This window comes from Lepus europaeus, chromosome 3 (assembly GCF_033115175.1).
Source record: "Lepus europaeus isolate LE1 chromosome 3, mLepTim1.pri, whole genome shotgun sequence".
In the NCBI taxonomy this organism is placed as follows: domain Eukaryota; kingdom Metazoa; phylum Chordata; class Mammalia; order Lagomorpha; family Leporidae; genus Lepus; species Lepus europaeus.
In genome coordinates, this window is record NC_084829.1 from 39,674,740 (window position 1) to 39,691,781 (window position 17,042).

The 17,042-nt window shown below is 59.7% G+C and overlaps 1 protein-coding gene across 1 annotated transcript; it reads right to left on the reverse strand.

Moving 5' to 3' along the window:
• Positions 1 to 1,101: 1,101 nt before the first annotated feature.
• Positions 1,102 to 16,617, reverse strand: KCNK17 (potassium two pore domain channel subfamily K member 17). Its single transcript, XM_062187186.1, has 5 exons — positions 16,378 to 16,617; positions 13,753 to 13,867; positions 5,526 to 5,686; positions 5,066 to 5,240; positions 1,102 to 1,400 (listed from the first exon to the last, which is right to left on the reverse strand). Exons 1-5 carry the CDS (start codon positions 16,615 to 16,617, stop codon positions 1,102 to 1,104), a joined length of 990 nt encoding a protein of 329 aa, XP_062043170.1.
• Between the last annotated feature and the right edge of the window lie 425 nt (positions 16,618 to 17,042).

The following is a 17,042-nucleotide window of genomic DNA, read 5'->3' on the forward strand; positions in this document are numbered from 1 at the left end:
GCTCTCTGGGTAATGTTGTCCCTGTGTCTGGCATTGGTCCACTTAGGGCCAGATCTGATGGTGCAATCGAGATGGTGTAACAGCGCTCCACACCTCTTTGGCCAAAAGACTGCTTTTGACCCGGTTCCAGGAGGCCCCTGGGACCGAGGGCATGGTCACAGGGAGAGTTCCCCAAGTTTGCAGTGTAGCCTTGTAGGATGGGTAGAAGGAACCAAGTCACCGGTGCAGGCTGAGGTCAAGAAGCCAGCTGGCCCAGGTGAGCTCAGGTGTTGGCTGGCGCTGCCAGGGGCTCCTGTGTGTGTGTGGTGCCTTAGTAGCCAGCAGCCCTGAGGGATACATGGTCCTGTGCAGAATGACAGGCTCTGCGAGCAGAAGTGGCTGCGGCCCATCCCAGGGGGCTCCGCAGACTGTGGCTGGGGCATGAGTGCCGTGTGCAGGGTAAGACTCCTGCCCACTGCCTGCCCCTGGCTTTCCTGTGGCACGAAGTGGTGACAGAGAAGGAGCCAGCAGGTGACCTGGGGCCCAACAGCTGCAACAGCAGATACTCAGGGAATTTACCTGGTAAGATACAGGGGCCGCTCCAGCCCTCACTCCATTCATTCCACCTGTCCTGGGCAAGCTCACCTGGGGAGAGCTGCTGCCTTTGCCTCCAGGAGTGTGTGTCAGATTTAGGTTTGGTTCTGAGTGACAGAAACATGCAAACAACAGCATTTAAACCAAGACATTTATTTCTCTCACTTGAAGGAAGACTGGTGGTATTCAGCCCAGGTTTGTGATCATCAGGGGGTCCAAGCTCTTTCTCCTGTGCCGCTGATCTCAAACATGGCTTCTATCTTATGGTGCAACGTAGCTGCCAGAGCTCCAGCCACCTTATCAGTATTTCAGCCAGCTGGAGGAAGGAAGTGGGGAAGAGGGGTGCACCCCACCCCAAAAGTCTCATCCCCTAAGTCACATGGGATACTTCTGTGTTTCCTGTTGGGCAGAATTTAATATACATAGCTGCACCTAGAGAATGTAGTCTTTGGCTTGGGTGGTCACGTGCCGAGCCCCAAGTCGGGGGTCTTTTAGGGAGAAGGAAGTTGGAAATGATCGAGTGTACCACTAGCCATCCTTGCCACAGCCTACAGCCAGAGGAGAGGGACCCAGGTACTCTGTGAGGTCCACAGGCCTCTCCGGACAGCAGCCTGGCTGTGGGCAGGAGGACTCGGGCTCTCCATCTGGGTCCTGCCTCCAGCTCCGGCCCTTGGAGCCATGGTGGCAGCAGGAACATGTGCCCCTTGGGGTCTCTAGCAGCGACAGGACGAGTTTGATGATCAAGGCCAGCCACGCCAGCCCAAAGAGGATCCACAAGGACACCGTGTTCTTGTACCACAGCGGATAAGTCCTGGAGGGGTTCATCCCTGGAGAGGAGGCAAAGTAAAATTAGAGCGGGGCAGGGGGAGGGTTTGGGAAGGGCGGGACCCTGTGCCCAAAAGAGAAATGGGGCAGGGCCAGTGGGGCGGATTATGGGGAGTCCAGACTGGTTTCTGGCCTCGTGGTCACCACCCTAGGGTTCTGGGAAGCTGCCCTGGACTGACACTTTGGGTTTGGAAGCTTCTACCTTGGCTCTGTCGCAGGTTCCCAGACTGTGGTCTGTTGGCCACCAGCACACCATCGCAGAGCTTGTTAGAAACACACCTGACGGGGCCCCAAGCCAGAACAACTGAACCAGACCCCTGGGAACTAGGCCTAGCATCCGTGTGTTAAGAGCCCCCTGCCACGGAGTCAGGGCCCACCCTGTGAGAAGCTGTCCAAAGGTTCATGGTGGCCAACTCGAATTACAAAAAAAACCACCTATAGATTTCAAAGTTATTTGGCACCAAAATGAGTTTATCTTTTAACCCAAGGTGCCTGTACACCATTCAAAGCCTTAGCCTGCCTGCCTGTCTCTGGGTGGGGTCTGCCCATATTGGAAAGGAGGAAGCCAGGAGCTTGGGTGGAATGGGTGGAGGCGCACGTGTCCTGCTCGGGTCGCAGCAGCTGTGTGTGGCCTCTGCCTGACCCAACAGCCAGCTGAAGAGGTGATTTCCCCTCTTGGCTGAAGTCCCAGGTCCTTACCGCCGGTGCCCTGGCCACGTCTTCAGTGCCCTCTCTCTTCGGATGGTGATGGCCGCCTCACCCTGGCCCCGTCCTGGTTTCCCCATCATCATCCTGTCTGCTGTGCGGTCTTCGGATTCCCTGGCCCCTGGGCTCCTTGCTTATCCTCTGGATCTCGAACATCAGTCCCTTGAGACCAGATCTCTCTCTCGCTCTCTCCCTCTCTCTCTCTCTCTCTCTCCTTCTCATGGCCCACATGCTATTGCTGGCTAAGCTGCTTCCTGCTTTGTGAAATAGACAGGAAGAGCCCTTGTCTGACAGCCATGAAGCCCACGTGAGCTGATGCAGCCACAGTGCGTGGAACAGGGCCTGGTGCAGGACAGGTGCCGGAGACCCAGCCTTGCTTCACTGTTCTACTCACTCGCGGATGCCTGGGCACAGCTGCTCCTAGGAGAGCCACAGGAGCAGAGAGCTGCAGGAAGGGCTGATGGGGCTTGCCAAGAGGCTCGGCTCCGTCTTGTCCTCTCTGAGAGCCTTGCCTCTCTCATCAGACTGGCACGATTCAAAGGGTGGGCTCGGCCCTCCTCCTCCCTTCACATCCGTGGTCCGAACTCCCTGCACCACAGACTCAGGTTCTGCCAGGCTGGGCTCCTCTCGGGGACCCCAGCTTGGGGACGAGGCCGCAGCTCCAGAGCTGCCCTCCACTGCCTGGCAGGGGCTGGGATTGGATTACACTGATTGGGTTAGGGCTCCAAATGTGATCAGCGGCGAGCCAGCTCTCGGGTCCGCCACCCACCAGCTCCCTGGCTGCTGGCCCCACAGAGGGGAGGCGTTCTTCTCCCCCATTATTTCATTGTTTTTGCTGACAATCCTGAGTGGCAGGGGCCCTGGCAGCTGGCAAGGCGCTCTACCGAGCTGCAAATGCAATTGAGGGAAACCAGGGTGGGGGTAGGGCAGGGAGATGCAGGGACCTGGGGCTGCTTGGGACACAGCCTTTGGGCCAAGAAGACAAGGCCCCTGGTGGCCACTGACACAGGGACAGTGCACATCCAATGGCCATTGGGGGCCTCAGCATTCCCACCCACGGAAGGGGCTACCCCTGCCCGCAGAGGGCAAGGCGAGCTGAGCTTTGGGGAGGAGGTGTGGCAGGTGTTGGGGTGTGTGGGGGTGAGGAGCAAGGTCTGGGGAGTCCGTCCCAGACTTAATCACTCTAGGACCTCCATCGGCTCCCTTCCCGCTCCGGGCCTCAGTTTCCCCAGCCTTGGGAGGAAGCCATGGAGGGCTCTCAGCGTGGCACCTGCTGCAAGGTCCCGCAGCAGCTGCAGAGGGAATGGAACCTGGTAGGGTCTGCAGAGCCGGGAAGGGCAGCTTTGTCTACTGCCTCTGCCCCGGGGCAGGGCTGCTCCTCCTGGACGGCCTCTCTGGCCTTCACATCCTCTCTGCGATCCTCAGCAACTCCACTCCGGCTTCCGCAGGCCAGAGCCCAGCCCAGGGTGAGGCTGCTGCGGCTGCTCACATGGCATCTGATGGGGGCCAGGGCACCGCCACACAGGAGGCTGAGAGCTCAGGTGCAGAGGGAGGCAGGTGCCTGGGCACACAGCACCCTCGCAGGCCTGGTTCTGGATACCGAGCCCCATCCTAAGTCTATGGGGAAAAGCGCTTTCGGAGTGGCAGGGCAGGGGTTATAGAGCAGCTCTTGAAGTCTTTCAGGGTCATCTGAACCAAGAGGCTGCTCTGTTGCAAGGGTGCCATCCTTATTATGCTGTGAATGGCAACCTTTTAAGTTGTGCAGTGCCCAACCTGTGCAGCTGGATGCAACAGCCCCACCTAGACGAGGGAAAGGACAGTGGGCGGGATCCAAGCATATTCTCTGAGCTGAGATGGGGCAGGGGTGGCCCTTGGAGCTGCTGGGCTCAGCTCTCCTCAGATACATCTCTCTGCTCTGAGGCAGAGGTGGGAACAGGCCCTGGGCAAGAGACCCTCCCAGGAGGGGGAGACCAGGAGGCCCCAGCACCAGAGCCCTCTTACTGGAGGAGAGGCCCCTGGAGGAAGGCGGCCTTGCACACAGAGGCAGCAGGCACCGTTGGGGCGCCTCATTTTACAGACAGGGATGCTGAGGCCCAGGCGGGGGCAAGTCAGGCCACCGGGAGAGTGTGTGGGCTTCAGTCAGACAGCTCCGCGGTCCCGTCTCACAGCTGTGTGGTCTTGGGCAAAGGGCCCCTCTGAGTTTCCACTTCCTTTTCAGTAAAGCGGGGGCGACCACTGTCACGCCAGGTGGCCTGCTGTGTCAGCCCCTAGTTAAGGCTTTGTTTCAATGTTCCAGGCAGGGTTCTGTCCCTGAAGGGGTGAGGGGCAGGTTCTCCTCTGCAGTTTATGGCTGTGGGTTCAGAGGAGGGCGCAGAGCCCCAGGAGGCCAGCATGGTGGCGGTGCCAGTGGGGAGGGACCCCAGCCTCAGCACAGCATGTCCCTGCACTGCCACCTGCTGGCCACCTGCCTCACCCTTATTCTGCAAGGGTGGTCGTGGGTTGGGGGCAGGTGTGTCGCCCATGGTGGGTGGTGACCACGGACTCTCCCCCAACCTTGGACCCTCTATACCTGGCTGCTCTTTCTGGCTGGCACTCATTTGGTAGCCCTTTGTCTGGGGAGGCTGGGGTGTCATGGGCGAGCCGTCAGGTGGGATGGCTGCCAGGGAGGCAGGGATATGGGGAGGGGAGACCCTGGGGCACAGCCAGACAGGGGAGGCAGGTCAGGGATTGCCTTGTTTGGAGCACCCCGCGAACAATAGGGGAGCCTGTGACCACAGGAGCCCTCCCCAGGCTCGTCAAGATGGGTAGGAGTGACCTTAGCCGTGTCACCAAAAAGGGCTTGAACCTGCCCAGGGCCCAGTCCTCTGGACTTCGAGCCTTCAGAGCCCTCCCATGGGGCCTGGCGCCCAGCAGACCCCAGCCGCAGAGCAGAGGAGTGGGCGGGCAAGATGGGGGTGCTCACCAATCACGTAGTCGCCGAAGCCCACGGTGCTGAGGGTGATGAAGGCGAAGTAGAAGCCCTCCTCGTAGCTCCAGCCCTCCATGTGCGAGAAGAGCAGTGGCGGCAGCAGCAGGAACAGCAGGAGGCCCGAGAGCAGGGCGCTGGAGCCCGCCAGCCAGCGCGCCTTGGCGGGGTCCTGCAGGGACATGCAGTGCCCGGCTCCCATGGCTCTCTGCCTAGGGGCTCTGGCGGGTGAGGACCAGGCCTCTCCCCAAGGAAGACGCGACCATCCCCTAGGGCCCTCCGCTCTCCTGGATCCCAGCCTCTGCCGTCTCACACCTTTCCTGTCCACCAGGGCCCACCCGAGTCCGCAGTGGCTGCCCCTTTATTAACCAAAGCCCTCCAGGCCGAGCTGCGATGGCCCCACCTCCCACCCCCGCCCCAGCAACCCGGGCCCCACCTTGGCTTGCAGTGCCCTCACCTGCCAGGCGCCCCCCATCCTGCGGGCGCAGCCGTGCACGCCCTGCTGCATGAGGTGCCCCAGGCGGTTGAGCACCACGAGGTGGAGCGGGATCCCCACAAGAGCGAAGAGGATGCAGAAGAGGCGGGCCGCTCTGGTGCGGGGGCTCAGGTTGCCATAGCCTGTGGCAGAGAGGAGGGGGGAAACCTTTCCAGCCCAGCCCCGCCAGCTCCCCACCACAGCCCTGTCCTCCCCGGCTCGACGGCCAGGGCCTGTAGGCCTGGCTCACTGCAGAGCTGGGAAGATGGCACTCATGGAGGTCTTCCTAGCCTGTGCTGGGCACTGGGCAGGGCTCCCTCCCATCCGTCTCTCTACTCAGCCTCCCCACCCTTCCATACCAGGCCAATGGCCTGTGTTTCACAGGGCGGAGAATGGAAGCTCCAGAAAGCCGAGCAGTGAGCATGCGCCCAGCCCATCAGGCTGAGTGGCTCAAGCCTCTCCATTCCTCTCCTGGGAAGAGGGTGTAGGGGAGGGGCAGAGCCTCCAGCGGTTGCACCTGTGAGATCGGCTGCACCATCTGGGCGGGGGCCGGGCTGTCTCCAGGCTGGGCAGCTGGGGCCCCACAGTGACTGTCCCTGCATAAGGCAGGCAGCATCGCCTTGTGAGCACCTGGCTCTGGGCCTTCTCAGAGCTGCCCATCTGTGCCTCCTCCCTTGGGGGTGCCAGACCTCTCCATCTCCTCCTGCTCTTTCTCTTTGCACCTCCTAACCACTCCCCTGTTCCTGCTCCATACACCTCCTGCACATCTGCTTCTCGATACCTGATTCCTGGAGGACCCAGGCTAACCCTGGGGCTCCCGCAAACTGTGGGGGCAGTGGAGCAGACACTGGCACATCAGCCCACCCAGGACAGGTGGAAGTCGGGGCCTCTGGAGGGGGCTGGGCAGTTCACCCAAGGATGCACTCCAGTCTTCCTGCTGTCCTGTCTTTCTTTTCTTTTTTTTTTTTTTTAATTTTTGACAGGCAGAGTGGACAGTGAGAGAGAGACAGAGAGAAAGGTCTTCCTTTTGCTGTTGGTTCACCCTCCAATGGCCGCCGCGGTAGGCACGCTGCGGCCGGCGCACCGCGCTGATCCGATGGCAGGAGCCAGGTGCTTCTCCTGGTCTCCCATGGGGTGCAGGGCCCGAGCACTTGGGCCATCCTCCACTGCACTCCCTGGCCACAGCAGAGAGCTGGCCTGGAAGAGGGGCAACCGGGACAGGATCGGTGCCCTGACCGGGACTAGAACCCGGTGTGCTGGCGCCGCAAGGCGGAGGATTAGCCTAGTGAGCCGCGGCGCCGGCTTGTCTTTCTAACATGCAAACATGGTCACACCTTCAGCCAGACGACAGCCCGGTGTTGGTTCCGTGTCTGCTGGGATATGTCCAAGTCCTAGCCCAGACCATCTCTGAGCTTTCTCTGGGCTCCCACCTTCCCAGCCCTGGCCTCACGCCCACCCCATGGAACCCTGGACCCTCTCCTGCCCCTGTGCCTTTGGACGTCTGCTCTGTCTACCAAGAGTGCACGTCCCCTCCGTGTCCCCTGGGAGTTGCCTGTGTCTGTGAGAATGGTTTGTCCCTGGGCCGGCACTGTGGTGTAGTGGGAGAAGCTGCCACCTGCAGTGCCGGCATCCCATGTGGGCTCCGGTTCAAGTCCCGGCTGCTCCACTTCTGATCCAGCTCTCTGCTATGGCCTGGGAGAGCAGTAGAAGATGGCCCAAGCCCTTGGGCCCCTGCACCCATGTGGGAGACCTAGAAGAAGCTCCTGGCTCCTGGCTTCGGATCGGCGCAGCTAACTGGGGAGTGAACCATCGGATGGAAGACCTTTCTCTCTCTCTGCCTCTCCTCTCTCAGTGTAACTCTGACTTCCTTTCCTTTCCTTTCCTTTCCTTTCCTTTCCTTTCCTTTCCTTTCCTTTCCTTTCTCTTTCTTTCCTTTCCCTCCCTCCCTTCCTCCCTTCCTCCCTTCCTCCCTCCCTCCTTTCTTTCTTTCTTTCTTTCTTTCTTTCTTTCTTTCTTTCTTTCTTTCTTTCTTTCTTTCTTTCTTTCTTTCTGACAGGCAGATTTAGACACAGAGAGAGAGACAGAGAGAAAGGTCTTCCTTTTTCAGGAGCCAGGTGCTTCTCCTGGTCTCCCATGTGGGTGCAGGGCCCAAGCACTTGGGCCATCTTCCACTGCCCTCCCTGGCTACAGCAGAGAGCTGGACTGGAAAAGGAGCAACTGGGACAGAATCCGGCCCCCCAACCAGGACTAGAACCTGGTGTGCCGGCGCCGCAGGAGGAGGATTAGCCTAGTGAGCCATGGCGCTGGCCTCTGACTTTCAAATAAATAAATAAATAAATCTTAAAAAAAAAGAAGGGTTTGTTTGCGAGTCTATCTCCCCAACAGAGCACAAGATGCTCACGGGCAGGGGCTGTCTTAATCATCTTACACTGTCACCAGCTGGCCCAGGGCCTGATGTGTCCTGGGTGCCGTGAGCACAGAATACCCGTGGAGGGGCCAGTATTGTGGAGCAGCAGGTTAAGCCTCTGCCTGTGACGCCCGTGGCCCATATTAGAGCACGAGTTCAAGTTCCAGCTGCTCCACTTCTTATCCAGCTCCCTGCTAATGAGGCTGGGAAAGCAGAAGATGGCCTAAGTCCTGGATTCCCTTCCATCTACCTGGGAGACTAGGATAGAGTCCTAGGCTCCTGGCTTTGGGTCGGCCCAGCCCCAGCCACTGCGGCCATTTGGGGAGTGAACCAGTGAGTGGAAGTTCTCTCCCTCTGTCTCTCCCTCACTCTGCAACTCTGACTTTCAAATAAATAAAGAAATAAATCTTAAAAAAAAAAAAAAAGAGGAATGCAGGGCTGCCTGCGGTGCTGGCATCCCATAAGGACACTAGTTCGAGTCCCAGCTGCTCCATTTCCAATCCAGCTTCTTCTTAATGACCTGAGAAAGCAGCAGAGGATGGGTCAACTACTTGCCTTTCAAATAAATAAATAAATAAATAAATAAATATTTTAAAAAGATTTAAAAAGATTTAAAAGCCAGAGTTACAGAGAGAGAAGAAAAGACAGAGCTCTTCAGTCTGCTGGTTCACTCCTCACATGGCCACAAAAGCTGGGGCTGGGCCAGGTGGAAGCCAGGAGCCAGGAGCTTCTTCCAGGTTTCCCACATGGTACAGGGGCCTGAGCACTTGGGCCATCTTCTACTGCTTTCCCAGGCCATAGCAGAGAGCTGGATCAGAAGACGAGCAGCCGGGACTTGAACCAGTGCCCATATGGGATGCCAGCACTGCAGGCGGAGGCTTAACTTTCTACACCAAAGCCCTGGCCCCCTAAATAAATAAGTCTTAAAAAAATTAAATAGTAAGAAAGGAATGCATGTTGAATGAATGAATGAGCGCCTCCTGTTGTGTCCCATATCATCGCTGCTCCCCCAGACAGGGCCAGTGCACCCCCTGCACTACACTCACCCGTGCTGTGTTGAAATGGTGGTCCTTCCCCTAACAGAGGGGCCCTGAGAGGGGTCAGAGCACATCCAAGTGCACAGCACGTGCTTTGGAGCCCGATGCGCTTCCTAGGTCTGAATCCTTTGCAGGCTGTGTGGCCTTGGGCCAGTGAATGGACCCGCCTGAGCCCATTTCCTTGCCTGTAAAGTGGAGGCACTGGTGTCCACCTACAGCTTGGTGCGAGGCTACAGTGTGGCACGGGGGCTGTGCTGCGGGCCCTCTGGGTGGAACGAGCAAGTGGGAAACCAGGGTTTGCCGAGAGAGAAAGGGCGAGAGGATGAATGGCAGGACTCGGCCGCGCCGCCTTCCCTCTGAGGACGTCACAGGCCCCCTCTCACACCCTGCCCACCTTGGCTCTGGGCCTGTCCAGCTTCCCTCTCCTGCGGGAGAGGCTCCTCCTGGCTGTCAGCTTCCAGCACAAGCCGAGCCCCTTGGTTCCCAGCCCCTTCTCTGTCTGCCTCCTCACTGCCCCCCACCCCGCTGTGGGTCTCCACCAGGTCTCTCCTCTGTCCCTGGAGCTCTTTCACTCCGTTTGCACTAGTGGAGGGGGGCAGCATGGAGACTCCATCTGCCCCCGCATCAGTCCCAGTCTGTCCCTGGGATCAGGGAAATGCTAGCAATCAGCACAGCCTGCCTGCTTGTTGAAGGCCCCTCTGGGTGCACTGCCCTCTCAGTGTCACCTCCTTGCCACGCTAGGAGCCCTGGGCACCACACAAGGCCCCTACAAGGCTTGCTATCCTTTTTTCAAAGATTTATTTATTATTTATTTGAAAGGCTGAGTTACAAAGACACAGAGGCAGAAAGAGAGAGAAGTCTTCCATCCGCTGGTTCACTCCCCAAATGGCCACAAAGGCTGGAGCTGTGCTGATCGAAAGCCAGGAGCCAGGAGCTTCATCCAGGTCTCCCACATGGGTGGCAGGAGCCCAAGCACTTGGGCCATCCTCTGCTGCTTTCCCAGTCGCATTAGCAGAGAGCTGGATGGGAAGTGGAGCAGTGGGAACTTGAATCAGCTCTCCGATGTGGGATGCTGGCGTTGCAGGCTGAGGTTCAACCCATTGCACCGCTACGCCGGCCTGAAGGTTCCTCTGTGCTCACCCAGCTCAGGCCTCATTTGCAACCCCTTCCAGCCACCTGGACCTGCACACAGTTCTCCAAACACACCACTCACTCATGCCCTTGCCCATGGGAGCTTCTTTCTCTAGACACCTGCAACGCTTGTTCCCTTATTCTGCTCATGCTCTTGCTTCGATGTTACTGCATCAGTGAGTCCTTTAGTAACTACCCCGTCTACACTAGCTCCCCACCGCCGATCACTCTGAGACTCCCTTAGCTGGCTTGGACTTTCTCTGAGCATCGTCTATGGATCAGTTTGCTCACGGGGTGTCCCCCTCACACCAGAACACCAGCTCCCCAAGGCAAGGACTCGCTGGTTTAGGTAACCATTGTGTTGTCAGCACCTCAATCCGTGTCTACCCTGTGACCCAGCCCACTGCACACCTGGCACCTGGTGCATCTGTTGATGAATGCATGGACAAGCGAGGGAACCAGTAAGTGAGCCGGGAACGGGGTTCAGGGGGGATGAGTGATTTCTGGGCTCAGGTCTGGCTGGGCGGTCTGAGTGTGCCTGTCGGGTGCTGTCTCAATTCAGAGCTTGGAAAGTGTGGGCCGACAGAGTGCTGGCCCCAGGCAACCCTGCTGCTCACTGCGGGGCCTCTCCCTTCCCTCCCCCTCACCGTGTCTGTGTGCACCCAGCCTCCCACTTCCCCCAGCATCACAACTCCCCCTCCTGACCACCCTGGGATGGCTTCTTCTTGCTACTTAGAAGCCCCACCCTTGGAGCCAGTGTTTGGCAGCCTGGCGCTGTGACACAGTGGGTAAAACTGCCACCTGCAATGCCAGCATTCCACTTGGGTGCTGGTTCAAGTCCCAACTATTCCACTTCCGATCCAGGTTCCTGCTGATGCTCCTGGAAAAGCAGCAGAGAATGGCTCAAGTGCTCGGGCCCCTGCATGTGCGAGACCAGGAGGAAGCTCCTGGCTCCTGCCTTTGGTCTGGCCCAGTCCTGGCTGTTTTGACCAGTGTGGGGAGTGCACCATCAGATGAGCCTCTGTCTGTATGTCTCTCCAATTCTGCCTTTCAAAAAGAAAAAGACACCACTTGGGACAGGTGCATCCCATATGGGAGTACTTGAGTTCAAGTCCTGACTCTGCTGGATGCCAGCTTCCTGCGAATGTGCACCCTTGGAGACAGTAGTGATGGCTCAAACACTTGAGCCCCTGCCGCCCATGTGGGGGACCCAGATTGGGTTCCTGGCCCCTGGTTTTGGCTTGTCCCAGCCCTGGCTGTTGTGGGTATTTGGGGAGTGAACCACAGGTGGGAGATCGCTTTCTGTCATTTTCTAAAGAAGATTTATTTATTTATTTATTTATTTATTGTAAATAACTATTGATTGATTGATTTGAAAGGCAGAGAGAGAGGTCTTCCATCCACTAGTTAACTCCCCAAATGGGGGCAATGGCCGGAGTTGTGCCAGTCTAAAGCCAGGAGCTAGGAGCTTCTTCCGGGTCTCCCACACAGCTGCAGGGGCCCAAGGACTTGGGCCATCTTCTACCGTTTTCCCATGCCATAGCAGAGAGCTGGATTGGAAGTGGGGGCAGCTGGGACTCGAACCGGCACCCATATGGGATACCGGCACCGCAGGCAGCAGCTCTACCCACTACACCACAGCGCTGGCCCCTCTCTGCCTTTCAAAACAACAACAAACATTGAAAAGAAAAGAATCCCACTTCTAAGCCCTCCCAGGGCAGCCATGATTGGAAAGAGCATGCAGCCCCCAGCAGGTTTTGAATTCTAGCTCTGCCACTCCCCAGCTCTGTGACCTTGGGGGAAGTCGTGCAACTTCTCTGCCTCAGTTTCCTTATCTGTGACATGTAAGCAGTAAGAGACCTGTTCTCGGAGGTTGCTGCTTGGACAAAATGAGATCGCAAAGGTAAAAGTTGTCTGCTCCAGGAAGACCTCCGGAGATGCATCCCAGTGTGCTGCCCTCCCCCTCCTCAGCGCTGGCTGGGACAGCTCCCGGGCAGAAGTGAGTGGAGGAGTAGGGACAGGAGAACAGTCCAGCCTACGATCGGTGGTGCTAGGAAGAGGGAGGCTGTGGAACTGGTGTTTGGTGGCCAAAGTCCTGGGCCTGGGGCATGGGGTATAGGAGAGCTGGGATCTGCACACAGCTGGGGGCCTGGGCCATGGAGACTGTGCTGTCTGGTCCCCTGCAGCCCCGGAACTCCATGCTTGCTGGATGAACGCTAGGTGATGGAATTCCTTAACTTCTGGGCACTCTCTGTATGCTGGGCATGGTACAAGAGCCTGAGGCTACACGGATGCACAGACCCCACCCTGCCAGTCCCGGCAGGGGCTCCTTGAGAGTGCCTATTTCTAAGGCTGCCAAAGTTCCATGCAGCCTCCAGCTCCACTTCCAAGAAGTGCTGGCTGACTTGGCACTAGACGGAGGGATGGGTGTTTGGCACAGTGACTAAGGCGTTACTTGGAGGGGAGGGGAGTGTGTGTAGCATTGTGGGGTAGTGGGTAAAGCTGCCACCTGCAGTGCCAGCATCCTATATGAGTGCTGATTTGAGTCCTGGCTGCTGCACTTGTGATCCAGCTCTCTGCTATGGCCTGGGAAAGCAGTAGAAGATGGCCCAAGTCCTTGGGCCCCTGTAGCTGTGTGGGAGACTTGGAAGAAGCTCCAGACTCCTGGCTTCAGCTCAGCCCAGCTCCAGCCATTTCAGCCATCGGAGGAGTGAACCAGTGGATGGAAGATGTCTCTCTCTCTCTACCTCTCCGTAACTCTGCCTCTCAAATAAATACATAAATAAACCTTTTAAAAAAATCTTAGGGAAAAAAAAGACATGACTTGGGATGCTGGCATGCTGCACTGGCACACTTGGGTTTGAGTCCCGGCTCCAATTCCTATTCCAGCTCCCTGCTGATGCTCATCCTGGGAAGCAGCAGGTGGTGGCTCCAGTACTTGGGTCTCTGCCACCGACATGGGAGGCCTGGATAGAGTCAATCCACGTGTCCGGTTTGGGTCTGGCCATGCCCAGCTGTTGCAGGCATTTGGGGAGTGAAGCAGCAGATGGAAGATCTCTGTCTCCCTGATACTGTTCCGCTCTCTTCTTTAAAAAAGAAAACTAAAAAAAGCAAAAACCCAACTAGATGGAGTTGTGTGGATGTCTGCCTTGCCCTCTCCAGGGAGGACAGCTGGGATGCTGGCGTCAGGGGCAGAGGCATGCAGTCTGTCTCGGGCGATGTGTGCCTGCCACCTGGTGGTGAGTCTGGTGTCACGCAGCGGCTGTACTACCCGAGGTTAAAGGCGAAGGGGACTGGACAGTGGAGACCTGGACTGAAATATTCTCTGGGTCTTAGAGCTGCAGGGAGCTAGCCCGCCCCTCCCCTTCTTCTCACCACCATCCCCAGGTGCCTCTCCTCAGCCGTCCTGTAGTGCTAGCTCAGCTGTCCCTGTGCCCTAGAGTGGCATGGGACACAGATTCCCTGGGGACCCGGGTAAAATGCACAGATGGAATCAGGAGGCCCAAGATCCTGCTTGCAGTGTGCCCAGGGCTAGGCCCCAGGTAACCCAGCTGAAAGGCAGCTGGCCCCGTGGCCGCCCAGGGACTGGCTGCCCTCCCTGGCCCCAGACCCCCTGCCCCCACGCTGCCCTTACCAATGGTGGTGACTGTGGACACGGAAAAGAAGAAGGAGCCCACAAGCTCCCAGCGCCCCATGCTGGTGGTGTTGCCGAAGAGGTGGGCACCGTCCTTGTACGCTTGGATGATGTCCTGGGGTGGGGGAGGCTGTCATGACTGCCAGGCTCTGCGGGATGACTGGGTCACTGCACCCCGACACGCATGCACACACGCACGCACACACACACATGCACACTCATGCTCACTCCTCCCCATCACACCTCCATCCCAGCCTGGCAGGGGCAAGGAAGTTGTGTCCCTCCAACCACTGGGGGGCTCCCCAGGTGCAGGGACAAGGGTGCCAGCCCCCTCCCCTCTCTTTGCCCCAGGGCTCAGGCCAGGGTGGAGACGGCGCTGTCTGGGGGCTGCCAGAACAAGTCTTTCTGCCCCTTGCTCACTCTCACTCCTGGAACACAGTGCACGTAGAGGACCGGAACATGAGGGCTGGGCCCTCAGCTGCACGGAGATGAGCGGAACCCTAACACACTGCGGGCAGTGCGGCTTCAGGCCCTGGGAAGGCCGTGTGGCTGCACGACCCCTCGTTGCCTCCTTTTCCTTCTCTGTTTAATGGGACCACTGACTGTACCCAACACAGAGTTAGTGTGAGGGTTACATGAGGTCGTATATGCCAGCACCTAGAACAGCACCCGGCACCCGGTCAATGCTGGTGGCTGCCACCAACATCACCAACAGAATTCTGGAGGGGAGCGGATGCTTTAGCCGAGCCCCCCTTTCTTCATCTGGGAGGTGAGATTAAGCCTGAGGCTGCCAACAGGGAGACAGGGAGGCCATCCTGGTCTGCACTTGGTGCTGTGGTGCCGGGATGGAGTGACCTCACCCCAGGTCACACAGCAGAGGGAGGCAGTAAGTGTGCTCCTGGGGTAGCTGGCAGAGCAGGAGGGCAGGTGGGCCAGAAGGGGAGGGCTCCTGGCAGGGTGAACGATGGAAGGGGCTGGCTTGTCCCCAAGGGGAGAGAGTGGTCCAGGAGGAAGAGGGAGGAGCTAGGCAGCCGTGCAGGCCTCTGGCTCCATCTGGCACGAGTGGAAGTGGGGCCAATGACAGATCTGGAACGGGTGGAGGGGCAGGGCTGGGAGGACGAGGGCCGGTTTGCTCTGGGCCTTGAGGAATCAGCTGGGCTGGACGCCACTTCCTCATTCCTGGGGACAGCTGAAGCCAAGGCAGGGTGAAGGAGGGGGTGAGATGCGGTTGGAGCAGGGAGGGCTGGGCGGGAAGGTGCAGAGGCTGGAGCCTGGCTGGGAAGCTTGGGCCACAGTCACAGGCCACACAGAGGCAGCACTCGCGGCAGTTAATGGCCCCAGCTCCTGGCTGTGCAGTCTGGTGCTCACGGGGCACCTCAGCCTCAGTTTCTTCATCTCTAAAATGGACATGATTAAAACAAGACCTATCTGGCAAGAAGGAGCGAGTGAAACAAGACGACAGGCTAGCGTACTAGGAAGAGCGCCTGGCACAAAAGCATTCACTCTCATCCCGGTCACCCTCATGGTCACCTGCCCCAACCAGGCTGCAGGTGGGGCTGGAGGCAGCCCCTGGGGTCCTTAGCAGAGGTGGCGCACTTACCAGACCCAGCGTGCCCTGCGCGAGGATCCAGAACCTCACCTCAGCGCCGCCTGGTCCCTTCCCACCCTGCTACCTGTGTGGGCTTCGGGCTGGCGACTCCGGGGCACGGGCCAGCCTCGGAGGCGCAGGGGCCACTGGGACGACAGGCTGGGGTTTCTGCACCAGGGTGCAGCCTTCTGGGAGCCGGCCTTCGGTTCTCCCAGGGAATGGCGTGGTGGCCAGGCCAGGCGCGTGAAGTTAATGTACACCCACCAGATCCCGCAACTGCCCGACAGGCATCGCCTGCCGCCCCCGGGGAAGACACCTCCGCAGGTGGGATGCCCTGCTGGGAAGAACACGCCCCGCCTTCTCCCCCTACCTTCCCCGCAAGGAGTCTGCCCGCAGAGATCTGTGCGTGCCCCACCCCGTGGCTGGCGCGGTGCGCCCGATCCTGGGGCTCGGAAGACTCGGGGTGCGCCACCCGAGTCCGTCCTCCTCTCGAACCCAGGTCTGCGCATTCCCTGCTGGGTCTCGGTTGCCGCTGCCCAAGCCGGCGCGCCTCGGCCCCATTCCACCCACCCGACGCTGGTGCCCTCGGCCTTGCGGGTCTCCACACCTGGGCAGCGCCCCCTGCCGTCCTTGCCCGCAATGAGCTTCTTGGCACGCGGGTTCTCTGCGTGGCAGCGCCCCGTCGCGCCCTTTCACCCTCCGCCGCGCTTGCAGGTGCGGTACCCCCCCCGCCCCCCACACCACTTCCCTCCCGCCACGCGCTGCGTCCCGGTGCCGACCCCGCTGGGCCACGGCGGCAAGAGCTCCCTCTGTGGTCCGCATCCCCGAGTCGGGATGTGGGTTGGGACCGAGCCTGGGCTCCTTAAGGAGGGCTGCAGCCGAGCGCGGCGGGGCGCCATCCCCTCGCCAGGTCGGGGGGGTCCCTTACTCGGCCGTCCCCACCCCTCTCGGAGAAATGCCCGCCGCGTTTTCCCGTGCCGGGCCGGAGCCGACGCTGGGTCCTGCGCCTGTGCCCGCCGCGCCCCCTCGCCCCTGACCCGGATCAGCGAGTCCAGCGCCGGGCCGTCCAGGCACGTGAAGTTCTGCAGCAGCTCCCACTTGTCGCGCTGGAAGCCGCGGCCGGACTCCTGCGCCGCGCGGCCCTCCAGCGCCCAGAACACACTGGTGCCCAGAGCCAGGTACGCCAGGTAGGCGAGTAGCAGGAGCCCGGTGCCGGGCACCACGCAGCCCCGGGCCCTGCCCTGGGGCGCCGCCCGCGCTCGCGGCCTCCGGGACATAGCTGGAGGGGGCCGGCGCCGGCGCCGGGGAGGGACACTCTCCAAGGTCGCTTCTCCAGCGAGCGCACGGCAGCCCCCGCAGCCCGGTTTTCACCCGAGGGGCGGAGAGCTGGGGAATGGGACAGCCCAGCCCATGCCGCCCCGGGATCCAATCCCAAGGACAAAAAGAGGCGCAGAGAGCCCAGGGCACCTGGCTCCGCCTAGAGTGCTTGCGCTGCGCTCAGCCCCCCAGGCCGGGGACCCGGAGAGGAAGGGGGCCCAGAGCCCCCAGCGCCCCAGGCCCCCCGGATTTCCTGCGGGAAGCAGTGGGCGGGACTCGTGGAGACTGCACTGGTGGAAGAGAAAGTAGAAGTCGAGTTTATTGTCTTAGGTTCCTCCTGGGACCATCTCCCAGGTTTGCCGGTCCAGCCCCCCTGGCTCTCCTG